Below are 27,802 nucleotides of genomic sequence, written 5' to 3'. Positions count from 1 at the left end.
TTGATGTTTTGCTGGGAATAATCTCCCTATTTCTGACAGGGGGAAAAAACGTACGCTGACTATTTATTCAAGCTCAGAAACAGCTCAAGATACCTAAGTGAACGCACAAAACAGTTAAATTATTAGATGTTTGATCAAGCCACGAGTATGGGCGATGGACTCGCCGAGGACCGAAACCACTGTGGATCCAATCCGTTGTGCCGTGACCGCGGCAGAGACTCCCAAAGCCGGACGGAAGTGGGAAACCGGTCACCTGTGCAGAGTTCTACCGACACACCGGGGACTTCTGCATCCACACCGACTTCATCTAGCGAGGATGGACACGATAAACTTTTAGGAGTCGATCCGGACTATTGCCGAAGGATTCTGGTCAGAGGTGAGCGAGCGAATATCGTATATGTGCTGGAGCTAAAAATCAACTCTTAGTAATAATGAATCATTAACTATTTGATTTAAAAATTCAATAAAAAACAAAAATAATTTACTAATTTCTCAAACAGACTCCCTTTCATTTTACACGAAATGTTCTGCTTCGTTTAGTGTAGTTTGTTCTTGTAACTAGTGGTCGTGATTATAATATGCACACCACAAATATCTGAGAGTATTTCACGATATTTTATGACAAACACTATGTATGCATAAAATTGTAGATGCTCCAAAATCGTAAAATGATGCTCATTAAACACATTTAACAAAAATCATCAATATATGACACTTTACACATTTTTAAAATAGCATAGTTGCAATTTATAAACAATATCTGAATAAATATATAAATAAGTGTTTTCGAGACGTGTCTTTTTAATATTATTTGCAATTTATGAAAGGGATTCTGTATTTCATGTCATACAAATTACAACCATCAAAAATGAGTGTTGAGCTTATTTTGTGTGTGTCATTAAATGTTAGTGTTTAAGAAAGTTAAAACAACAACATAAACATGCAAACATTACGCATAATCGAATCGAAAAAAATATCTAAAAACGTAGCCCACTTCTAAATGTAGGTTATTTTAAAAAAACAAACAAAAAAAAACACAATCCATATTACTTCTTTAGCAGAACGCTCTTTATTTACAGAAGTAAAGTCTTTGTAAACACATTATAAAATTGAGAAAAGGGAATAACTGTTAGAACAAAAAGTAAAAAATAAGGTCCCTGCAAATACCATTTTTTAAAGTCATAATTTAGGGAATGCGTGGTTAAAAAATAATTTCTTGTGATATTACAGGGTATTTACGATCAGGAGGTGTAAGCCATTCACCTCGTGATATATCAAAATTTAAATTACAGTTCATTTATATGCATATTTTCCGCGTTCCCAGTTCAGTTCTTCAAAACAAGAGGAAAACACGAGCCAAAATTTAGCCAAAAATTGAAAATAAAAACGACATTAATATTTCTATAATAATACAGATATCAATGCACTAAATATTTGACTAGCATCTGAATTGTTTGCACCATTTAACTGGTAACGAATGTTACATTTTAAAATGACAACTTTTGGCCGAATTAGTATTTGCATAGCAATGCTTATGATACTATACAAAGCATTTATATATTTTCAATATAACTATTTTGAGAGTTTTATTTTGTTGTAATATATACAACAGGAAAATGCTTGCTTAATTATAATATTTCACATGCTCTAAAATACCCAGGCTTTTCATTTAAATGCGCTTTAATGGTTTATGAAATTCAATGCACACAAACTGTCCGAGCACTCCTGCAATAGTGGCAGTGAATAGCCGAGCTAGTATTTGGGGTATGATTGGACGAGCTGTAGGCGATCTGAGTGGTTTTAGTGCAGTTAGTCCACAATCCCCTGTGCCACTATTTGTTGTTAAAGCTGACGATTGAGTCCTTGAGAGAACCGGGGTCACTGAAAGGTCAGCAGATCTGTGTCATAGACCCAAAGGCTTGCGTTGATTTGAAACCAAGAGGAAAAAGCAATTAAAGAAGGGTTAGCCATTAACATTTTACCTCTTCATATCAGCAAATACCATTATCGTATTGTGATATTACAGTTCAACCAAGTGTGATTATAACACACTGAGCTTGGTTGCCAGGCAGACATCAGGGGAGCTATAGGTGTACATAACGTCTTGTTAAATATTAATACTTTACCACATCATTTTAACACATAGAGCTAATTAAACCCGTTCTAATAACATATTACATTAATATGATTTAACGGTTACCATTTTTGAAGTTCTGAAAAAAATCAGCAAAGCTACAATAGTATATTCTTGTAGTCACAACCTGACAGATATGACTCACTGCAATATGACTTTATTTCCCCAAAGCACCCCCCCCCCAAATAGTGCACATTTTGTTTGAGACACAAGCTTAGTATTTCTTTACTTTTATCTACTAATAAATGTTTTCTAATATCATACAAGGAATTTGTTGTAGTGACAGAAGCTCCACAGTGCAATAGAAAGACAGTAACATCACAGGACACAGATAATAAAATAATAATATATAAATATCCAAAAAGGCAATGTACGAAGCAGCAAAAACACAATATATAATATAGACAACTATGTATGTACAGGTCAAGTATGTGCAAATTAGAAATGAGAAAATAAAAATAAAATAAGTGAGTGTGGTGAATGTATGTATTAGTTGTGTGTTCCACGTTTATTGTTGAGGGTTCATGAGGTGGATTGCCTGAGGGAAGAAACTGTTCCTGTGTCTGGTCGTTCTGGTGCTCAGAGCTCTGTAGCGTCGACCAGACGATAACAGTTCAAAGAGGGGGTGTGCTGGGTGTGAGGGGTCCAGAGTGATTTTACCTGCCCTTTTTCTCACTCTGGATGAGTACAGTTCTTGGAGAGTGGGGAGGGTTGTACCAATGATTCGCTCAACAGTCCGGACTACCCTCCGAAGTCTTCTGAGGTCAGATTTGGTAGCTGAGCTGAACCAGACAGTTATTGAAGTGCAGAGGATGGATTCAATGATGGCAGAGTAGAACTGTTTCAGCAGCTGCTGTGGCAGGTTGAACTTCCTCAGCTGGCGAAGAAAGTACAACCTCTGCTGGGCCTTCCTGACAATGGAGTCAATGTGAATATCCCACTTCAGGTCCTGAGAAACTGTAGTGCCCAGGAATCTGAATGACTCCACTGCAGTCACAGTGCTGTTCATGATGGTGATTGGGGGGGCAGGGGGGTTTCTCCTGAAGTCCACTATCATCTCCACAGTTTTGAGCGTGTTGAGCTCCAGGTTGTTGAGACTGCACCAGACAGCCAGCTCCTTAACCTCCTGTCTGTAAGCAGACTCGTCACGGTCCTGGATGAGGCCGATCAGTGTGGTGTCATCTGCAAACTTCAGGAGCTTGACAGAGAGGTCTTTAGATGTGCAGTCGTTGGTGTAGAGGGAGAAGAGCAGTGGGGAGAGTACGCAGCCCTGAGGAGCTCCAGTGCTGATGGTTCGAGTGCTGGATGTGAATTTACCAAGCTTTACTAACTGCTGTCTGTCTGTCAGGAAGCTGTTGATCCACTGACAGACGGAGGTGGGGATGGAGAGTTGAGTTAGTTTATTTTGAAGGGTGTCCGTGATGATGGTGTTAAAAGCGGAGCTGAAGTCCACAAACAGGATCCTCACATAAGTCCCTGGTCTGTCCAGATGCTGCAGGATGAAGTGCAGTCCCATGTTGACTGCATCATCCACAGACCTGTTTGCTCTGTAGGCAAACTGCAGGGGGTCCAGTAAGGGTCCGGTGATGTCCTTCAGATAAGCCAAAACCAGTTTTTCAAATGACTTCATGGCTACAGACGTTAGGGCCACAGGTCTGTAGTCATTAAGTCCAGTAATTTTGGGTTTCTTTAGGACGGGGATGATGGTGGAGCGTTTGAAGCATGAGGGGACTTTGCACAAGTTAGAAAAATCCTTATTTGTCCGGGAGAGCAGAAGGAGTTTGTCCGTTTTGTTGGGTAGAGAGCGGAGATTCGCCAGATGGAAGCTAGCCCCTTCTGCGCCTCCTGTAGTGTTTGACCAGAGCTAGGGCACCGCCAACTACAATGTCCAGCAAAACGTCCGAAAAATCAAAATACGGTAAAAGATTTTGTGGTGTGTTCTGCTGAATGTTCAGCAGGTCATCCCTGGTAAAACTGATCGTATTTGAAAAACAAAAAACAGGAATAACAAACAAAAACAGTGCAAACACTGAAGAGCACTGCACAATAGCTGCCATCAGCGGCACCATCTTGTCTTTTGTCACTATATTAAAATTGCAGTGTATTTGTAATATTCAGTTTCAAAGGCTAGTTTAAAATGAGTTAAATATATTAATTTCTGTTTATTATCTGTCAATAATATATTTATGTTTGGTTTCTGGGAAAATGTGGAATAAGAACTGCCAATGCTGGGAAGAATTGTGTACATAATTCAATAACTATACATTGAAATTAATCAATACTTTTGACCTGTTCACTGAGCACAAAGACTCAAAACTGCTTGTATATTTATTTTGAAAGTGACAGGAAAATTAATTGTTTAGATCAAAAATATAATGCTCAATAAAAAATTTGCATTTTTACAACAAACCATTTATTACATTTGATTAATGTTAATACATTAAATTCATTAATGCATTAAAATGTATTAGCCAATACATATCTTGGTTACAGATATTGTATAATGGTGTTTAACATAATGTCATTCGTGATATCAATAAAATGATGTTTTACTGTGTTGATAATTATATTTCATGTTGACAAAAAATAATCTTCAAGTGACTGAAAACTACAACATGTACATTCTTGTTATGCTGCTTTGGTCTACCTGGATGAACAGGAACACAAATGTTGTAATTCGACCAAAAGCGTGCTCCCCTCTGGAGAGTTTTCTACTAAACACAACTTAAGCAGATCTCAGTTAAGGAAAATGACAGGATACTGGAGTTTAAAGCTCCTCTTTGGCAACTTATTTTGAAACTTGTGTTGTGTACTATATAGATTTCGCATACTGTAATGGTGAAACAAAATCAAATCTCGATTAAACTACTCAGTGGCCAAATTTTCAACAATTAGGCCACTAAACTAATAATTCCTAGCTCGCACTATCAATAATCAAACGTCTTTAGAAATCGTAAACAATACGCATCTTTATATTGAGCTAAATTCATAGTCTGTTTAACTGACAATATGTACACATTGTTTTTTTGTTTTTTTTACTGATGCAAAATGATCTAAAGTACATGTACACACTCTTATTGTCATATCTCAATCTAATCAATCAGGTTTTTTTCCTACTCCTAATAATGTAATAGAATGAGCTTATTTCAAAACAAATGGTAAATCGTGTAATGCATTTGTGTGCTAAACAGACGCCAAGGGCACTATTCGGGAGATTGTTCTGCCAAAAGGCCTGGATCTCGACCGGCCGAAGCGCGCGCGGACCTCGTTCACGGCAGAGCAGCTCTACCGGCTGGAGCTCGAGTTCCAGCGATGCCAGTATGTGGTCGGACGCGAGCGCACGGAGCTCGCCAGACAGCTCAATCTGTCAGAAACTCAGGTACCAAACGCATTCATGCTTGTTAGACATGATAATGAATGAGATGCTGCTTTTCAATGCAATAGGCTAAATATATATTTTAATTGACTATAAAATATTTTTGTTGCATGGTTGGTACTTATTATTATTATTATTATTAGGCTATTTTTAAGATCATATTGATTACATTTCTGTTTGCAATTTGATTGTGTCTGTAAATTCTCCAGAATTCCTCTTCATGTGATATGTTCTGATGACGTCGAAGTTATTTCTTCGATTTTTCAAGTGTTTGATTTTTATTGTACTGTGTTGTATAGCGCGGTAAAGGAGATTAGATCGATCAGATTAACTGTAGTGCAGTGTCAAAAATAAGTATTTAGCCTACCTCAGATATGCATATTTTTTTTTAGTCCAGCAAAATACCTAAACATTTCATTTAGTGACTGCCTATATTGTTCAATGATTTTTAAGTGTATTTACAACAAGACATATTTACTAGGTTATAAAACTAAATAAATCGTTTCTAATATCCTCACTGATAATACAAATACAATAAATAGCCAACTAAATAGCCCATTAAATGCAAATTTAACGTTTTAACACAAAGATTTGTAATAAATAAATTAAAAAAAATAATAGTTAGTTATTCATATCCCAACAAACCTAATATAAAAACGACATGTTTTCGTTTACCATGTCTTTGAATAGGAAAATGTGAATTTATCGATCTGAAATAAGTAAATAAATAAAACAATTAAAGAACGAATGGACGGACGGATGGATAAATAAATAACTGTTTTGTCAAAGCAGTCAATGGTTGGTCAGATGGTATAGCAAACTGGCAAAAATGTAACGTGTAGACGTCAAATGGAGCGCTAGAGTTGCCAATCTCCTGTCTGCAAATGCTGCATGTCAGCCTCCATTGTTATAAACACAATACTCATAATTAGTATTCGCACAGTGGGCGTTAGTGGGAGGAGCATTTCTTTATTCAGACTTGAAGAAGGAGAAGAAAAAAACGGGGGCCCCAGTTGTCCAGTCCTTATTCATGCACTGCATCTTCAGATTTATTGTCTTTTTAAAGTTGTCGGAATTTAAAATATTTTGTTTCCTTAGAAGTTTGATTTAGGTATCATCCAAGTGATTAAAAAAAACGAATAACAACTATAAAATTCATCCGATTAATGGACAAATCCGTTACTATTGGTGGGGCTAACTTTACCAGACTCGTGTTTTCAAAATAGACACAGAGAATATCCCATAAATCACACCGAATCGTGTTCAGAGGCACGGTATTATGTGGACATGATTGCTTCAGAGCTCAATTTTCAAAACACTCAATTTTGGTTTAATGCTGTATTTTTTATAAATAGCAGACAATGATGTAGTAATTTCAAAGCAATTTTAGCATATTATCTGCACAGTCCACGGGTCTTAGATCGCCATAAAGTTGCATTTGAAAAAGATGATTCAATGCAATGTAAATACGCAGTTGTTTGATTCAAACAATGGTTTCATCACATTTCTGGCACCTGCAAGGGTTTATTAAAACAAACCAATTTTAAAAGGTTAATGGAGCCATATTTAATGTTTGCAGTCATGTTTTCAAACCTTGCCTCTTACTCGTCTCTTATATTTTGCTTTAATCTGATCCAAATAAAACACTGTTACCCAATTAGAAATTCAGGAATAAATAAAACGAATTAATAAATTAATAATACACCTGTTTCAGATTCTTGTAGCTCTGCATAGCGGCATACTGTCCACTTAAATCTGTTTTCCTAAAAAAAAAAAAACATCAATGTAAATTATCTTATTAGTTTAAATGTAGTTTGGTTGCAACGCTAGGGGCGCTGTACTGATGTCAGCTGCAATTATAAGTGTAAATTGTAAAAAATTATGCTATATTTCCATACACACATAGAATTACGCTTACAACAAATAGGAGTGCTCTCTGAGTTTTGGACGAGTACACAATGGTATTTGACTTGAAATAGCCTATGTCTGAAGACTGTGAGACTTGCTAGAGCATCTAAAACTAAACATTCAGGCAGGGCTTGACGCTTACTTTTTCCCCAAGGAGCACATGTGCTCCTAAGTCAAAAAATTTAGGAGCGCATTAAAAACATTTAGGGGCGCAATGCAAATTTTTCAAATTAGGTGTTTTAGCTTAATAAGGGGATACAAAGAGACATTTACAAGCACAATTATTTAATTTATCAGAATACAGAAAGTACACAAGGTTTTTTAATAATTTTACTTCAGACACTATTTAATAGGCTAATTATGTAATTAGTTATAATCCTATTAAACTGTGTCGTATAAAATTTTCACAATAATCATCGAAGCTTTTGTCACGGTATATGTTTTTGTTTTTAAATCACAATATATAATTTCTAAGTGAAAAAAAGTGTTGTCCTCCTAACAGGTTAAATAACTTTATTAAAGACAATTTACTAAAAGACTTTTATAAAAAATACATAAAAATATCAAGTAAACAAGTGTTTCAAGATTAGAGTGCAAAAGATTGTTCAAATGAACGAAAGAACAATAGGTAAGTAAGGTCGCATTTGTTAACATTAGTTAAAGCAGGTTAACATTAACTAAAAATGTGCAATAGCTAATTGTTGCAGTAGTTAATATTCTTTGTTAATGTTGATTAATGAAAAATACAACTATGTTAGTTAATGTTAGCTCCATTGAATTATATTAAGACAACTTTTGATTTTATAATGTATTATTAAAAGTTGAAATTAAGATAGCATTATTAATAAATGCAGTCATTGTTTTTTTCATGTTAACTAATGGAACTTGTGTTACTGAACAATAATAACGAATCAGTCGTTGATATATAGATAGGCCCACTGTTCTCTATTATAGATCAGTGGATGGGCCATGTTTTAGGTTAGAAAAAATGTTTGAAAATAAATAGCTCATTAATTTAAGTCTTTAAGTAAGAATTATTTGATGCTATTGTGAAGACTAAAGCGAATATAAATATCTAAATGACTGTGAGTGTGAAACATTATTTACACAGTTTTAGGAAAGTAGCGCAGCTGATTTGTTTACTGGGTTACCGGGGTAACGGCAGCGCCCTCTAGTGGCGAATGTGCGTCATTCAGCGCGTCTTCACTTTAACTCGCTCCGCTTTTCTTCTCATCTGTGCTCATTTAAATGAAACCGTTGCCTTTTTAAAGTTCTAAAGTAATCATACGAGGCTGCATCGCAATTTTTCCATAAATAAACAGAATAAATTAATACGTTTGTTATAGGCTACTGTATAAGTTAGGCTGTTTTGTATTTTGTTTTGTATTCGCACTTATGCTCCTAAATACATTTTCCAGTTCGCAAACATCTATTTTTAGTCGCAAATGCGAGTGAAATGCTCGCACTGTCCAGCCCTGTCAGGGTTTTTTAAGCTCATATTAATTAAGATTCCATTACGTGAAATATTTGTATTTAAATCATATTTTTCCCCCACACTGCAGGACCATTCAAAATTAACTAGGTAATTAAAATAGTGAAAAACGCAATATAAATAATTAGATAAGCATTAGCCTAATCTTGATGAATAATAATAATAATATTAATAATAAAAATGAATACGATATACGTCAAATAAAAACTGAATGCAATTAATGAAATTAATCAAGAACTTCAGTCAGCTTTGGACAGTGCATTTTACTGGCTCTCGAAAAAGTAGGCTACAGAAAGAAATAATCGTATAATCCTTAGACTTCTTGTGAGCACTAATATTCAGCTATATTTTTCTGCACTGAAATTAAAACTAAAATAAATTTCCTGAAAATCACGTGTGCTGGTCTGAAGAACTCACGGTCTTTAAATCGTGTCAAATGTTTTAAGGCGCAATCTTCATTTAAATGTGAAGAATCCAATTTATGAATAAAAAGACGCAGTATAAGAATTCATTATTAGAAAAAAAAAATCTGTATATTCTGCTTTAATTAAGTTTTAATTGAACTTCAAAAAGTAAACAGCTTAAATAAAAATATAAACAGCTTATATATTTTTTCTGCAATCATATCCGTTGTATCTATAAAACTGTGAACCAGCTGGTCACCAAAGTGAAAAGAAAAATTATGGCTTTGGAGACAATAAATCATGTTCAATACAAAAAGAAAGAAAGAGATTTTCACTTGAATGAAATGGCTTTTAAAATTTACATATATAACACAGATCGAGTGCTTATACTTATTCATATTCATTTATGCTCATACAAATGTTCTTGGTGCAGCAGCTTCCATTTCGACATGTGCAAAATGCGATTGGAAAAATATGTCCATTTCAGTTTATTCCACTGCAATATTTATGTAAATATATAGGCTATCTATCTATTGATGCAATATAATGCATGAAAGCAAAATAACACATGATTGAGCTAACCTCACCTAACCTAACCCAATGAGTCTACAGTTATGCACACGCAGTGGTTTAAGCCTTTGGATAATCACGTGTCTATAGAAATTATTATTATTATTATTATTTTAATTAATGCGCAATTTTTTATGGCATCTGTAGGTTTTTCTATGTTTCTACGCGGGTAAAATATATTATTGAAAGACTTTACACTATTCAATAATTTATTCCAATATTATTATCGAAATCCATTTAGCTCAACATACCTACTAATAACAGTAGCCTACTAATTATTTATTATTGTGCTGATAAATATGTTGTCGCGCGCTCCCGAGTTTTGGACTTGTTTTGTATAGCTGATACTAGTGATGAAAGACTAGTCAGGTTTTAATTAGAAAGGAATAATTAAGTCCAACCTCTATCATACAACGCAGAATTGATTTCGTTCTCTCATGAAGATTTAATGAGAATTAAGAAGGTGGTCAGTCTTGTGAAAGTAGTGAATAGAGCTTTAACTTATCTTCAAATGTGATCGAATTTAACGATAAGGCATGAGATTGAGCAATTTATTTCAAAGAAATAAATATAACATTAATGAGAAGTAGCCATAGTAAGACATATTTTTCTCACAATAATTCATTAGACAGACAGACAGACAGACAGACAGATAGATAGACAGATAGATAGATAGATACATAGATAGATAGATAGATAGATAGATAGATAGATAGATAGATAGATAGATAGATAGATAGATAGATAGAGTCAGATGATAGACAGACAGACAGACAGATAGATAGATAGATAGATAGATAGATAGATAGATAGATAGATAGATAGATAGATAGATAGATAGATAGATAGATAGATAGATAGATAGATAGATAGAGTCAGATGATAGACAGACAGACAGACAGACAGACAGACAGACAGATAGATAGATAGATAGATAGATAGATAGATAGATAGAGTCAGATGATAGACAGACAGACAGACAGACAGACAGACAGACAGACAGACAGACAGACAGACAGACAGATAGATAGATAGATAGATAGATAGATAGATAGATAGATAGATAGATAGATAGATAGATAGATAGATAGATAGTCAGATGACAGACAGACAGACAGATAGATAGATAGATAGATAGATAGATAGATAGATAGATAGATAGATAGATAGATAGATAGATAGATAGATAGATAGATAGATAGATAGATAGATAGATAGATAGATTTTAGGTTTAGTTCAACAGTTAACCTTATTTAAATTGTGCTTTGATGGCTTGGCATCACTGAATGAGAGACCACAAAATAGAGGCTCGTGGAAAAATAAATTGAAGAACAAGAACAGCTTGAACTGTGGTATCCTGACCTGATTGCTTAAAGCATAAGGAAATAAACAGGATTTGTGCAGCACTTTGTTTCCTTGTGTTTATTGAAGTGAGAGCTTTTTATTAGCCGAGTGAGTGACAGTTCACCTCAGCGTTTCTCTATTTGAGCACAATGAGTCTCTTCTGAGTGTGACCTTAATGTACATAAGCAGAACGCAGGGTTTGACTTCAACCTGGACCCTTTGATGAAAGGCAACAGTCAGATTATGATTTATAAGGTTCTCGCAGCAAGTTTCAGGCGGCAAATATGTTTGATGGAATAAATATTTGGGTTTTGGGGTGAGGTTGATGTGGCAAAACTGGCAAACATTAAATCTGAATGTTCCTGAATTCACAGGTCCTCGCGGTGATAAGCCTTAATAGAATTAAATTGGCAGTTCTGAAAGCCTTGAGCGAGTCAGTGTGTGCTTTTTATCAATACAGCCAGTAGCATGTTGCCACAAAGCACTACACACAGACGGGAACTCATACACACAAAGTTACAAGAACACCATTTTTGTCATTTTTATTTTGTTAGTTGATCTTTCACTCTTGAGCCTTTTGTGTTTCTCTTTACCTTGAAATTGGAGTTTACAGTTATATTTTAGGTGAAGAAACATCCCGTTTCACTTTTTTGTGTTTGTCTTTACACTCTTTAAAATAAAGGTTGTTTATTGGTGTCTATGGTTCTTTGAAGACCCTTTAACATACATGGAATCTTTCCATTCCACAAAAGGTTCTACAGATTTCTAGAATGTTTTTCAAACGAAAATGGTTCTTCTAATGCATTGCTGTGAAACCCCCTAATGGAAGCTTTATTTTTAAGAATATGCCAATAAATTCGGGTTTACAGTAATGTTTTGGGTCGATTGGTCCCAAAATATCCAACTTCCTGTTTCATTTAGAAATATGTTAATTTATTTAAAGTGGGTTGATGATATTGACTTCAACACTGGCCATACCTTCTTTACTGGTTTTGTGTCAAACAAGCAAAAGCCTTGCAATCTTTTGATTCTTTGTCTTTCTAAACAACTATCTGTCACGGGACGCTGTGAAAAGCACCGTGGAAAGATGAGGTCAGGGTCCAAGTGCAGGTAAGGCTCTTTAATCAAAACAAAAAGGCCAACACGGCACAAAACAAAACAGAAAAGGACTGGGATACAAAAACGGCAATGAGGTGCGTGTATCCCAGCCCAGAGCAAACACTAGAAACATTACAATGACAAATAACAATTAACGAACCCAGGCAGAGTGGTGGGAGAGGGGAGACTATATAGTCTGTGCCAAATGGAGAACAGCTGGGAGTGTGAAGTGTACAGGTGTGTGTGGGTAAGCAGGTGGGAGTGTGAAGTGTACAGGTGTGTGTGGTTAAGCAGGTGTATGTGACTAGGTGAGGTGAGTCCGGGAGGAAGGGAGATGGTGACCTCTGGTGGCGACAGGGAGAAGCGCAGGGCCCGGACTCGTGACATGACCCCTCCTTCAAGGAACGGCTTCCAGACGTTCCACAGAACCCCCCAAAAGTCCAGAGGGAGGTGGAACAGGGGGAGGGATGGCGGGCCAGGCCCGTGTAGTGGAAGGGAACCTAGGCTTTGAGGCAGCGCCGGCGGGATGGAGACCCAGGGCAGAACCAGCGGCCACCACAGCGGTGTCTGTGGAGCTGCCACCCTGGAGTGGGCAATGGTGGGCTCCACCGCTTCGGGGGGCACATCAGGGTGGGGAACATCAGCGGACCCCTCCGCCTCAAGGGAACTGTGAGCGGACACCGCCGCTTCGAGAAGGCATGAAGTGAGCTCCACGGCCTCGGGAGCGAACACCGCTCTCTCGGGGGCTTCGTGAGCGAACACCGCTCTCTCGGGGGCTTCGTGAGCGAACACCGCTCTCTCAGGGGCTTTGTGAGGGAACACAGCTGTCTCCGGAGGAACGGGAGCGAGCACAGCTGTCTCGGGAGCCTCGTGAGCGAACACCGCTCTCTCGGGGCTTCGTGAGGGAGCACAGCTGTCTCGGGAGGAACGTGAGCGAACACCGCTCTCTCGGGAGGAATGTGAGCGGTCACCATCGCCTCGGGAGCTTCGTGAGCGAGCACAGCTGTCTCGGGAGGAACGTGAGCAAGCACAGCTGTCTCGAGAGCCTCGTGAGCGAACACCGCTCTCTCGGGGGCTTCGTGAGCGAACACCGCTCTCTCGGGAGGAACGTGGGCGGGCACCGCTGTCTCGGGAGCCTCGTGAGCGAACACCGCTCTCTCGAGGGCTTCGTGAGCGAACACCATCGCCTCGGGAGGAACGTGAGCGAGCACAGCTGTCTCGGGAGGAACGTGAGCGGCCAACGCCGCTCGCACTGACATCAGCGAGGGTTCCCGCACGCTGCTCATCAGAACAGGACGCTCAGGAAGCGGGCGCGAGGCACTGGGCGCGGCCGCCGCCGTCCCCCGGATTGCCGCCTCGGGAGAACTGTGAACGGGCTCCGCAGCTAACTCCAACCTGAAGGCTGAGCCGCTCACCTACAGAGCCAGGCTAATGTAGTCCTCCAGCGACTCCCCGGGGTCCCAGTATGGTACCAGGGACTTGAAGGGCTCAGCCAGGCCTCCCCAGAAGAAGACCATGAGGCAGGTCTTCTCCGTCGCCGACTGACGAGCTCCTCTAATAAAGTCCCTGGCATAATCCTCCATGCTCCGGTCTCCCTGGCGGATGTGGAGGAACCTCCCTGCTGGACCCATCTTTGCTGGGTTCGTTCTGTCACGGGACGCTGTGAAAAGCACCGTGGAAAGATGAGGTCAGGGTCCAAGTGCAGGTAAGGCTCTTTAATCAAAACAAAAAGGCCAACACGGCACAAAACAAAACAGAAAAGGACTGGGATACAAAAACGGCAATGAGGTGCGTGTATCCCAGCCCAGAGCAAACACTAGAAACATTACAATGACAAATAACAATTAACGAACCCAGGCAGAGTGGTGGGAGAGGGGAGACTATATAGTCTGTGCAAAATGGAGAACAGCTGGGAGTGTGAAGTGTACAGGTGTGTGTGGTTAAGCAGGTGGGAGTGTGAAGTGTACAGGTGTGTGTGGTTAAGCAGGTGTATGTGACTAGGTGAGGTGAGTCCGGGAGGAAGGGAGATGGTGACCTCTGGTGGCGACAGGGAGAAGCGCAGGGCCCGGACTCGTGACACTATCTCTGTCAAGGACAGAAAGACACTTACGTGCCACATATGAAATTATTTAGCATGTTGTTGCAAAGCACAATGAGCAGACATACTCAAACCCACACACAAAGCTTATGATATAAAAATACCATTTTTCTATTTTTTATATATATGTGACAATGTGAAAACTTTTTATTTTCTATTTACACAGGAGAACGACCAATGAGTAATTACTTTAACTGTGTAGCCAATTCAGAGAATGCATTTGATGTATTTGTGTTTGATATCATTAAAACACCTAAGAACGTATAGATGAACGTTTACGAACTGAATGTGGCTTTTATTTGTCTGAATATTATGCACTTAAATGTAACGACTGGTGGCTCCGCTGTGTGGTCTTTATTCCCAAGATCTCTGGGCTTTGCTTAACACATTGTACCATTCTTTCATTGCTTTCGATTCATGTTTGAGAAAGCCATGGATTTAATGGATGAAAGATTGTGTAAGCTATGAATAAATAGGAAGTGATTGAAGCAAGGGTTTTAGAAGGAAAAACCTATAACATCCTTATATCTGTGAAATATAGACAGACAGACAGAACTTCTGGCTGCTTTTTACTCACAGATAATCATGTCTTGCTGTACATCCGCCACTGATCTGGTGACCTAGCAAACGCTTTCATTGTTCATTAATTTGTTCTCTTCTACACCCAGACAGCATGTAAAGTAATGTAACGTCTGGCACAAAAAGAAGAAACGAGATCTAGAGGAGGAAAAGAAAGAAAGGCACCAGTTTAGACAATCTGAGCATTTAGAATGGACAATGTTATTAGGTCAATTTCATTTTCATTTTGCAGCTTATAGTTTGCTTTGCTGACAGCCGTATGTGAGAAAACAACTTTAGGAGCAGAAAGTATGAGTCAGGACTTTAACTAGGGATGTGCGGGTCTAGTCGACTAAACGGTACAGCTCTAGTCCACACTGAAAACAATAGTCGATTACACGAGAGAAAAAAAACAAAAACAAAAACATGATGATTTTATAATTCAAATTACCATTATTTTAACGTTACATTTAAAACATTTTAAATAAGTTAAAATAAAACTTTTGAAAAAGAATACATATCAAAATATTTAAATATATAAATATTTTTAAAAGCGTATCTGGGCAGAAACTACATTTTTACCTCAGACCTCTCATGCGTTTTCTTCATGTCAGTTGCGGCGAGCTCAACCAAGCGAAAGACCAGCAAGGTGTGGGATTTTTTTTAATTAGAAGGAGATGGAAAAGTTGTGTAAACTATGTAATGTCAAATTGCCTTACAATAACTCTACTGGATCGATGCGTAATCTTATTCAATACAGGCACACATGCCAAAGCCTGCAAATGTCAATCTTTCATACATCACTGCGGTCCGTGATCCCATCCGCGCGATCTATTCTTCTAAAGGAAGACCCACTTCGGTGGTGCTGCGGGATTTCCAGGCTCTTTTAGAAACTGTCTGCTTGCTTTTTAGTTATCTCTCTGCATGCCAGTGACTTCAGTTCCTGCCGAGCAACTTTTTTTTTTCAAGTGCAGAATAGTCTAGTCCAGTCTTTCGCCAGACCACGTTAAGGTGTTAAATTCACTGAACAAATACGCATGCTCCGAGTAAGTAAAACTAGCATTCTTTTGTTTTTAGACAATATAGCCAACATGAAGTACATTTTTAAAAGCCATTTTAATGCTATTCCTTGATAAACGTTCCTATTTTTTTTTTACTGTTGTTTTAATATGTTGGCTAACTTTATATGAAAATGAAGAATTCTGTCAGTCTATTGATTGATTTTCCATTTCTGCATTGCTCCAGCCGATCTGAATAAATAAGCTATGCACCGGTTTATGTTGAGTGTATGCTCTTTCTTTTTTTCTGTTTATCGACCGCCTAATATTAAATTATGATAACGCGAGGCAAGCATATGGCATAATCATGACCTATTTTTAGCAGAATTAATTGAGGGATTTGACTGTGTGATTCAAAGATTTAAGTATTTCAAGTGTAGCCTGTTATATAGACACACTGCATTTTTTTTCTTTTGCCATTTTTTGGGTGTTTCTAGTTTTTAGACTAGTCGACTAGTCAGATACAAAACTTCCGTTTAAACGACAGTCAAATTAGTCGTAGCGCACATCCCTAACTTTAACCAGCATGCACTGGTCAAAAGTTGATGAGATTGAAGGGTGGTGTTTGCATCTAAATCTGCAGTTTGTCATTCTTCAGCCAGATTGTAATACAATTATCTGATAGGATCAGAGAGAACAGAAAACTACTACACTTAACTCTGCTTTAAGGGTCCCAGATCTGAACACTGACTAAAACGAGGTACAAAACAGAGATGAATTATGACTGCGGGAAAAAAAGATATTTACAGTCACTCCTTCAGCATCTGTATTAGAAATCAAGAAGTTGATTTTTTTCTTTTCCTTTTATTAATATAACAATATTATATCCAAATAACAATGTATAGTGTTTTAAATATGCAAGAAATTTTAAAATTAAGATATATATGAATAACAATATTATTATATTAATTAAACAGTGTATAGTGTTTAAATATAAATTAAATATTTAAAATATAAATGAATAACAATATTATGTTAATATAACAAGGCATAGTTTTAGATGCATTTTATATAAATTAATAACAAAAACAAATAGCAATATTGTTATATTAATATATAAATGTACATTAAATAATTTAAAATCATTTAAATATATAAAAAAATACTGAAGGTGGAAATGCATCATCAAAGTGGAGATCTCTATGAGACTGTGCTGTTGAATGTCGACCACTAGAGGCGCTGTGGATCAGCAGGGATGCCTTTTAATCCAATGGGAGGACACCATTTCTTGGTATCTGCCCACACACTGTAAGCCTAATTGCCCAATCAATATGCACATGGGCTGCGTCATCCAGTAGCCCTGGGGGAAGGGAACTAATAATAGTCCAAATGTTTTTGCTGTAAGGAGGATTATAGAGCTCTATCTACCAGTCATCGGTAAGACAGGGTTGACCGCTGGCTGAACCTGTGCAAACATGTGCTTCGGTAAAACTAGGAACAAGAGTGAGGAAAATTGGGTAAGCAGGTGTAATTGGGTAGGATGATCATCAGGCAATAAGAATAGGAAGAAATAATTTTATATTTGCATATGCATGCATGCAACACTGGTCTTTTTTCCCCTGCTTTTCCCTTCCGCAATACAGGTGAGCTGCATGTTACAGAATGTGTGTACAACATCTGACCGGACATAACAGCACAAGTGTGTTCATATCAAACCATATGTTGTGGCATGTGCACCAAGAGAGTTTCTAAAGACACCAACTCAGGCCTCGGCTAAATCAAATATCCCTCAGGAAAGATGCACGAGATTATTGACCTACAAGCTCTTTAAAGAAGAGAGGTCACAGAGGGGTCACCGAATAACCAGAATGCCTTATTGCGCTGAACAGCGTTATCACATGTGTGGGATCAAGAGGGCAGCTAGCGGGCCATGTAACTTCTGGAGGGGGTCAATAAAGGTGTCAAAAAGATCAGCAGACAGTCAGGTGCTCGAGCATCTCACTCTTTTTATATCCTAGAATTAGTTCATTTCTTTGGATTTTCAATGTGTTTAGGGTTGTGCAAAATTCAGAATTGACAAATATCTATCTATCTATCTATCTATCTATCTATCTATCTATCTATCTATCTATCTATCTATCTATCTATCTATCTATCTATCTATCTATCTATCTATCTATCTATCTATCTATCTATCTATCTATCTATCTATCTATCTATCCACCATCTTATCATCAAGCTATCCCTTTCCATCCATCTATCATGGATAGATATCAGTTTGTACCCATGAGAGGGACTGAAACTGTGTGATGGACTTTAAATATCCTTGAAACAGTGAAACAACCTTCTTATGTTTATGAGTAGAGTTTAACTATATATATACACATATATATATAAAAGAGTGTATTTGCAAAAACAGATAACTCCAGGTTTTTTTTTTTAATTTTCAAAAATCATGTATTTTTTATTATGTTATCATGTTTTTATTGTGCTAGTTAGCTGTATTTTTTAGTTATTTTTTAATTTAATCAAAACTGCAACTGCAACTACAGTTTGATTGAGATTAACTGGAATGCATAATGAAAAACCATGATTTTTCATTTTTCATCTGCTTTTGCAAATGAACTCTTCATATATATATATATATATATATATATATATATATATATATATATATATATATATATATATATATATATATAATTTATTTATTTTCAGTAAAGCTGAGGTTTTTTTTATATTTTTAGTCCTTTTGTCAAATTTGAAGTATTGAAATCTAAAATAACTTTTTGAATATATTTTGAAATGTAATTTATTCCTGTGACACAAAGCTGAATTTTAAACATCATTACTCCAGTCTTCAGTGTCACAATATCATTCAGTTCAGTGTCAGAAATCATTCTGCTGCTTGCTATTGCTCTAACACTACTAAATGTAATGTCACCAAGGCCTCTTTAGTTTCAACTAATGGTTGCTAGTTGTGCTTCAACCCCTTTTTAAAATCCATTTAAGCCCTAATGTATAGTGAAGTGAAGTCACATCTTAGGGTTTTCTTGGTGAATCTCCTCACACATATTTCACTGTAAAATACATAACAGAAGTAAAACAGGTTTTACATTGCCTCAAGCATCAAGTATGGCACAGATGACACTAGTTTTGTCTAAAACACTTGCAGCAAAACATCTCAGGTTACCTATGTAACCATGGTTCCCTGAAGGGAACGAGACGCTGCGTCGAAATGCATATGGGAACGCCTTCAGCGTGACCAGGCTCTGAATATGATGTGTAATCAGTCAAACAAGGGCGAGGCGTCACGGGCGGGGTGACGTCACGACCAGGAAGCATATAAGCACGTGCGGCGGAGCCGGCTTCAGCTTCAAGTCATGAAGCAAGCGCTGGCAGGGATGCCGGAAGTGTGGCAACGCGACGCAGCGTCTCGTTCCCTTCAGGGAACCATGGTTACATACGTAACCTGAGACGTTCCCTTCCAGGAACTTCGAGCTGCGTCGAAACGCATATGGGAACGAGATACCAACGCCGCCAGACAGACAAGTCCCTGCCTGGTGTCAGGACGAAAGGACAGAGGAGCCGGGAGTGGCTCGGATGTCGAGGTCATAGAACCTAACGAAAGTCAGGGGCGTGGACCACCCAGCTGCGTTGCAGATGTCCTGCATGGAACACCTGCCCAGAAGGCCTTGGAGGCCGCCACACCTCGGGTTGAGTGTGCTCTGACTCCCACCGGCGGGGGGAGCTCAGAGGCCTCGTATGCCAAAGCCATGGCACCCACAATCCACCTACAAAGAGGAGGGCTTCGTAGCAGGAAGACCCCTCTTAGGCGGACCATAGCACACGGGCAGCTGGTCCGATTTTCTCCACAGGGAGGACCTGTGGATGTATGCGTCTAGTGCTCGCACTGGACACATACGGTTGTGCTTCTCCTGGTCTGGCTCCCCGAAGGGAGGAGGACAGAAGGCCTGCAGTACGACCGGCTGTGGAACGACCGATGGGACCTTCGGAACATACCCCACGTGGGGGTAGAGGAATACTTTCGCCGAACCGGGCGCAAAGTGAATAGAGGCCGTAGTCAGGGCCTGAAGGTCACTCACCCTCCTCAGAGAGGTGATAGCTAATAAGAAAACGGTCTTGATAGTGAGGAGTCTCTCAGTTATCTCCTGAATGGGCTCGAAAGGTGCATTGCACAGAGCCTCCAGAACCACAGCCAGATCCCACGTAGGGACGAGATCGTACCGGAGGCCTCAGCCTCAACGCACCGCGGAGGAAACGTGTAACCAGGGGGTGTCTACCCACTGACTGGCCACCGGTAAGGGCGTGGTATGCTGCCACGTAGACCTTAACAGTGTAATGGGTTACCCCTGCGGAGAAACGGGCCTGCAGGAACTCCAGTACTGCACCAACGGGGCAGTTGACTGGGTCGAGCTGGCGGTCCCCGCACCAAGAAGTGAAGAGCCTCCACTTCAAGGCGTACAGTTTCCTCGTAGAGGGAGCTCTGGATTGGAGGATGGTCTCGACAACCTCGGTTGACAGACCGGAAGCTATGAGCTGTGCCCCCTCGGGGGTCACACCAACAGCTTCCATCACTCCGGGCGAGGGTGCACCTCGGTGCCCCCGGCCTGTGAGAGGAGCTCCCTCCTGACGGGCACTTCCCACGGAGTGCCGTCGAGGAGAGATATCAGGTCCGAGAACCATACTCGGCCCGGCCAGAACGGTGCTACTAACAGTAGACTGACCTCGTCCCGGCGCAATCTCGCCAGAACTCCAGGGAGCAGAGCGATCGGGGGGAAGGCGTACAGACGGAGCCTCGGCCACGTTTGTACCATAGCGTCCAGTCCCAGAGGAGCTGGAGGGGTCAGCGAGAACCAGAGAAGACATTATGCTGACTCTTGAGTCGCAAAGAGGTCCACCTGGGCCTGGCCGAAAATACCCCAAATCTGCTTCACCACCTCGGGGTGAAGCCTCCATTCCCCGGGCCTCAGCTCCTGCCTCGACAGGATGTCTGCTCCCACATTGAGATGCCCAGGTATGTGCATAGCTCTCAGAGATAAGAGCTTGCCCTAGGACCACACAAGGATCTGGTGTGCCAGCTTGTACAAGGGGCGCGACCGCAGACCTCCTTGGTGGTTGATGTAAGAGACCACTGCCGTGCTGTCGGTGCGCACCAGCACGTGATCTCTCAGGTCTGGGAGGAAGTGCTTGAGTGCACGGAACACCGCTAACATCTCTAGCCGATTGATATGCCACGTCAGGTGGCAACTTCTCCACAGACCGCGGGCAGGGTGGCCACTCATGACCGCGCCCCAACCGGTGAGGGAAGCGTCCGTCGCTAGCGAGACACGGCGACAAGGAGCTCCCAACACCGGGCCCTGGGACAAGAACCAAGGATTCCTCCACATGTCGAAGGCACGGACACAACGGCATGACACTTTGACAGCGCGGAGTGAGTTTCCCCTCAGGGAGACCCCCTTGGTCTTGAGCCACCACTGTAGGGGTCTCCTGTACAGCAGGCCAGAAGGTATCACGCTGGACGCAGCTGCCATGAGCCCCAGCAGTCTCTGAAACTGCTTGACAGTGAGTGACTGGCCTTCTCGCCGAAGGGAAGAACCCGATATTGGTACGCTTTGCCCCCAAAGGCGAACCTCAGGAACTTCCTGTGAGAAGGAAGGATGGAAACATGGAAATATGCGTCTTTGAGATCTATCGTGACAAACCAGTCCTCGGACCTGATTTGAGTCACGACCTGCTTGATAGTAAGCATCCTGAACTTCAGCTTTCTGACTGAGCGGTTCAGTAGACGAAGATCCAGTATGGGCCTCAGCCCTCCATCCTTCTTCGGAACAATGAAGTACCGGCTGTAGAAACCGGACTGGGTCTCGTGAGGAGGAACCAACTCGATGGCTTCCTTCCTCAGCAGAGTACCAACTTCCTGTTCCAAAACCAGAGCCTGCCCAGGGCGGACCGCAGTCATAACAACCCCGCAGAACGGCGGGGGTGGCCCGCCGAACTGAATACGATAGCCTCTCGCTACGGTCTGCAGGACCCAAGGAGACACATTCCTGAGAAATATACTCGCTGGGACCGGCTGTGCCCTGGAACAGCGGCAGGGTCAGCAGACAAGTCCCTGGAGGGCACCGAGGGGAGACGGTCACTGTGTGTCGCGGTGTAAGCCGCTTTACCCCAGTAGGGGTCGTCCTCCGTAGTCCTGGGGCTCACCCGTCAGGACCTCTGAACGAACCAGACCCTGCAAGGCAGGACCCAAAGAGACACATTCGGCAGCTCGCTGCTCAATGATCTTCTAAGGGAATCAGTCTCTCGAGACTGACCTCTGGGTTCAGAGAAGCGGCCAGACCGCTGTCTCGATGCGGCGCACCGGAATGAGACACGTAATCTGGCGGCTGAGGCGAGTTTCTCGGCTCCGCGCTACCGGGCGGACAAACCTGAGAAATATACTCGCTGGGACCGGCTGTGCCCTGGAACAGCGGCAGGGTCAGCAGACAAGTCCCTGGAGGGCACCGAGGTGAAGTGGTCACCGAGTGCCGCGGTGCAAGCCACTCCACCCCAGTAGGGGTCGCCCTCCGCGGTCCTGGGGCTCGCCTGTCAGGACCTTTTGCGCGAGGAGCTGGTATGCAGAGGAGGCTGCGCCCGCCCAGCAGCCACTTGAGTTTAGAGAGCGCGCATACCCTCTGCCCACCAAAGATGTTGTAAGCAGAGCAGGAGCCTTCAAAGGCGATGCCGTAGAGGGAGACAGATAGCTCGCAAGCGTCTGTTCAACCCGCGGCATCGCCGCATACCCGTGCTCTTTCAGTTCCCGCGGGAACGAATGGCCGGGACGAAAAGATTTCACCCGCGATCTCGACACCTCGGTGAGGAGATCGGGGAAAACGGAAGGCTCCTGTGTAGAAGTAGCTCTCTGGGGCGAGAGAGGCGGCGAAACCTCGTCAACGCTCGTCACATCAACCTCCTCGGAGGACGCAGCGTCAAGCCCTCGTCTCGGGGGAAGAGAAGAGACCGCTTCCGAACTGAGAGACGGGGCGCCAGATCAGGCGCGGGAGGAGATAGGGACATGCCCGTCTGACTCTCGCCAGCCAGATCAGCCTTTTTCTCTTTTTTTTCTCTCTGCAAGCCCCGCGAGCGCAGCCGCCACTCTGCCTTTTTTTCTCTCTGATTTAAAGGCAGAAGCGGGACCGGCTTTATTCATTTTATGCTTGTGCAAACACTGCAGCTTACAAAGCTCATAGTTATATCATATTGGGGTGACAGAGGCGGCGAAACCTCGTGAACATCAACCTCCTCAGAGGAAGAGAGGCGAAGCATTGAGCCCTCGTCTCGGGGGAAGAGACAGCTTCCACACCGAGAGACGGGGCGCTAGATCTGGCGGATACCGGAGGAGATAAGGACATGCCCGTCTCACACTCGCCAGCCAGATCAGCCTGCGAGCCCCACGAGTGCACCGCCGCTCTGCCTCGGCAGCAGCGGGACCGGCACCGCGTGGGGAGCTCGCGAAGGCTCCCTTCTCGAAGAGAGCCCTCCGGGTGCGGAGACCGATTCTGCGTGCTCCGCACCCAGGCAGACCACGCAAAAATCGTGTGTGTCCTCGCTCGTGATATAGCGAGGGCAAGGATGCACACACGACTCAAAACGTGGTCTGAAAGCTTCACCCCTGAGCTTGCCCTTGGCTTTGGCATGATACTGAATGCTTTCCACTTAAAACTAGGACAAACAACAGTAAATAAGACTGACACACACAGAGCGCTTCGCTGATTGACAAAAAGCTGAAGCCGGCTCCGCCGCACGTGCTTATATGCTTCCTGGTCGTGACGTCACCCCGCCCGTGACGCCTCGCCCTTGTTTGACTGATTACACATCATATTCAGAGCCTGGTCACGCTGAAGGCGTTCCCATATGCGTTTCGACGCAGCTCGAAGTTCCTGGAAGGGAACTAAAGTCCTTTTTTCTTGTGGACGGAGAAAATCGTCAAAAGTGTCTCATAGAGCAGACATTGAGCTCTGCTCAATGGGATCGAAACTTCAATCATCCCATGTTCTAGAGCCCTAAACATTAAGAGTGAGAAAATGAGTGTGAATGTGCATTTCTGAGAGCTTATGTGTTGATGCGTCTGTGCATATGTTCAGTCGAAAATGGTGCCGTCTCCTCCTTTATGGTCCCCAGGGTGGGACAAAGCAGCATGTGACGGGCAAAAACCCGGTCAGGATGAAATGCATTTTTCATAGGCCTGATTTTCTCTATGTTTACAAGTAGAGCTTGATCTCGACCCGTCGTCGACTCCAGAATACCCTCTGCAATAAAGCAGCACTGTATCAATTAAACATGCAGGACAAGGACATGCAGAGTTCAGCGCACTTTTGAATAATGCTTCATTGATCTTTCCTTATCAGGAAGCCATAAGGAGAAGCCTCCCATGTGTCAATGTTGCTGAACAGACAAACTCTATTTTTGTGGTAATCAGTGGTGCTTGCTAAGGCATGTTTGTCCAAACACCTAACCTAAAAATTAAACTTGACACATACAGTGACACTTCATTCATACAATACGTGCTGTAGACATGTTTCATAATTGCTTACTTTTGCAATGTTAACAGTTATTTTCCTATTCCAAAGATTTCCCAAGCTGCTTTGAGTCATTTTTGACTCATTTTTGTGTCCTAAGTGACCAAATACATTTTTGGACCCAAAGTCACTGTATCCACCTTAGTAGTTTTTAACTTAAAAGCAGACATGACCATTTTTTTTTACCATGAATGCATGAGGCTTCTGGTGCCATTTGTTTCCAGTTATATTACCTGTACAAAACAGTGCATTTTGGCACTCAATGTTGCAAACTGGTATTTGTTATCATATTGTTCAAATGTATTATCATTTTACCATTTACTGCACGTTGTTATTCTTCTAGTTATAACCAAGAGATGCATTTGTCTATTAATTTCTCTTACAACTTTTGCTCTCGTTTGGCAGGTGAAAGTGTGGTTTCAAAACCGCCGCACCAAACAGAAGAAGGACCAGACCAAGGACACTGACAAACGGTCATCATCCACTTCCGAATCGCTCGCCACATGCAACATCCTGCGGCTGCTTGAACAGGGGCGTCTTCTGTCTGTGCCTGCACCTCCACCCAACCCGCTGCTGGCTCACTCGCACACGGGCAATGGCTCGCTCCTGGGCAGCCCGTCCGTATCCACTTCCTCTGGGGTGAGTAGCAGCACCACGCCTCCCGGGGCAGCGGCGGGTGGGACGTTCGGACTGTCGCTGTCTTCTTTAGGCGGCACCTCGCCGCGCCTCGGCGTCCCACCGCCCTCCCTATGCTTTACCATGCCTCTCCTGGGCAGCACCCATCACGATCTGCCATCGGGATACGGGTGCGGATCCTCAGCGTTTGAGCCCTACATGAGGATAGAGAAGAAGGACGGAGAGTTAAATGGGAAGAAGACGGTTTCCTAAAAACGTTCCCAACCGACTGGTCCCTTCTACCTGTCTCAGGGGTCTCACCTGTGCCGTGAACAACTGGAAGGTTCGCAAACTAACAAAAAGAGATTGAAAGACAGCCTCTCTTGCGCTAGTGCCTACAACCAAACCGAGGTCAGTCGTATTCCATCGTTCCAGTGGAGGTGAGCGTTTGGGACGAAGCCTGTAATTAAGCATCGCTGTGTTCAGTGAATTTCATAGTCCACAGGTTTCCTTCCATTTTTGCATTACTTGTGTGGTGAGGAACTTATTCTTTGTGAACGATGGAAACGCTGTAAATGTAACTGTAATTGTAAAAGGCTAAATCATTTCGCAAGTGTAGTGTTTAAAAAAACGAGAACAATTACGAAAAAATGATCAATATTGTGGTGCGTTTTTATGTTGCTCTAAATTAATTGACTTTGGGGAGCTTCGTGTCAATGTAAATGTGAGTCTGTGTGAGAGTATAAGAATGAGAGATTTAGAGAATGAGTGAACACGTACAGTAACTGTTACAAGGCACTGACAACTTTTGTGGCATTTATTCTGCACTGGACCTTGGTACTAATGAGAGTTCAACGGACAGAATGATTCATATAGCAGTGATGCAATATTAAATCTGAGCATGTCGAAAATTACACAGCTCTTTAGAAAAATGCTAAATAATAGCATCTAAAGGTGCTCATCACATGTGTTTCTCATGTGTTGTCACAATGCACATCTCTTTGAGAATGTCCCTTTCTTTGGTAACAAATCAATTTCTTAATGGAAAGCGATGCCCTCATAGGCTCAACAACAATATAAGGACCCTTTTCACAGACTGTGATGACATGTTTCCAGTTATTAGCATCGCAAATCTATCAAGGTTTTCATTAACTTTACATTTCATAAAACTGGTTAAAGCTGCTGTGTGAGTGTTTCTAATGCAACGGCTGAGGGTGTGACAGCAAATTTGACATCTTTCTCTCTTCTGACAAACATAATCAATCTCTCTATAATTTTCCTCTTTTCAAAAGTCATAGAAACACTAGGGTATATTTTCACTATTGGAGCAAATGAGAACACAAAAATAATATTTCTTGTAGCTTCCATTCACGACTATAGAAATTCACCCAACTACGGTGACTTCCACAGCTGAGAACCCCAGAAATGTGAAAGCGGTCCACTGCCCCTAATTAACATGCATCCTCATGTCTGAGAGTTGCTTCCAAATTGATGCAAAGGGCTAATTCTTGACTTCCAAGATGAACAACCTTTATTATTATTTATTGAGTTATTGAGCACCTGGTTTCATTCTTTGAGATCTTAAACAATGCTTAATTACTGATTGAGTATGCATAGGATCGGTTGTAGGATAAGATCATAGCATCAGTATGTGCACATCATTCAGACACCAACTGCAGTTTACATGCACTAATGCTTGCATTGCAGTACTACAGGTTTGGAGATTGAATCAAAACCAAAATACACACTTACAAAAAAGTACTTTGAAATAAGGATTGCTTTAAAGGGCACCTATTATGCAAAATCCACTTTTACATGGTGTTTGGACATAAATGTGTGTTGGCATTGTATGAACACCACCACCCACCAATGATAACAATCTACCCACTCCTCATTTTTGAATCCCCTTTAAACCAAGTCAGTCTCACTAGGCCTGCCGTTTTGATTCTCATGCAGTGTGACATCACATTGCATAGGGCTGGGCCACGGGGGTTGATTGACAGCCCTGCATTGCTTTAGTTTTTTTTTCTCCTTGCTTGAGCTCTGTAACGTCAACAATGTCTCGCAAGCAATCCCAGTGCCCTGTGTTTGGATGTAAGACTGAAAATAAGAGTCTTTACTTTCTCCCAACATCTGAGCTGCTGAGGACGCTGTGGATTATTTTAATTTTTCAAGGTAATGCTCCTCAAAATCTACCTAAATACGTTTATCACTCCAGACTCCTTTGTGAATGTCATGTCATTATAGTGCTTAGCGTTGTAACCGTATTTGTGTGCGTACATTAAGTATTTTTAACTGATCAACACGCTTGTGAGCAACCATGCGCGGCTCGGTCAATTGATCCGTGCCGATGACTGGTCAGCACAGCACGAACTCTGTAACATCGCTAGAGCCCTGCATTTCGGCCCGGGCCCGATGAGCCCCGACTTTTTTAGGCCTCTAGGGCCGGCCAATTTCCACGTCATAGTTAAGACGCGGGCCCTGTTTTGGGTTTCTCCTTATTTTTATATTGTAGACATCTATCGATTAGTGATGAAAAAAAATTGCAGTGCTGGTAGAAACAACACGAGACCATTCCGTGACTGAGAGCAGCTCGATGGTGTTTAGTGTCCTGCAGCAGCAGGT

The 27,802-nt window shown here is 41.7% G+C and overlaps 1 protein-coding gene across 1 annotated transcript; it reads left to right on the top strand.

Moving 5' to 3' along the window:
• Positions 1 to 126: 126 nt before the first annotated feature.
• LOC306846678 (ventral anterior homeobox 2-like) lies at positions 127 to 25,450 on the top strand (the record flags this gene model as incomplete). The annotated part of the gene is made up of 3 exons (XM_079380224.1): positions 127 to 376; positions 5,326 to 5,513; positions 24,968 to 25,450. The coding sequence occupies 3 exons, from the start codon at positions 127 to 129 to the stop codon at positions 25,448 to 25,450; spliced, it is 921 nt and encodes a 306-aa protein (XP_079236350.1).
• Between the last annotated feature and the right edge of the window lie 2,352 nt (positions 25,451 to 27,802).

Source organism: Barbus barbus (genome assembly GCF_936440315.1).
Source record: "Barbus barbus genome assembly, chromosome: 1".
Lineage (NCBI taxonomy): Eukaryota > Metazoa > Chordata > Actinopteri > Cypriniformes > Cyprinidae > Barbus > Barbus barbus.
This window is presented reverse-complemented; position numbering and strand designations above follow the sequence as displayed.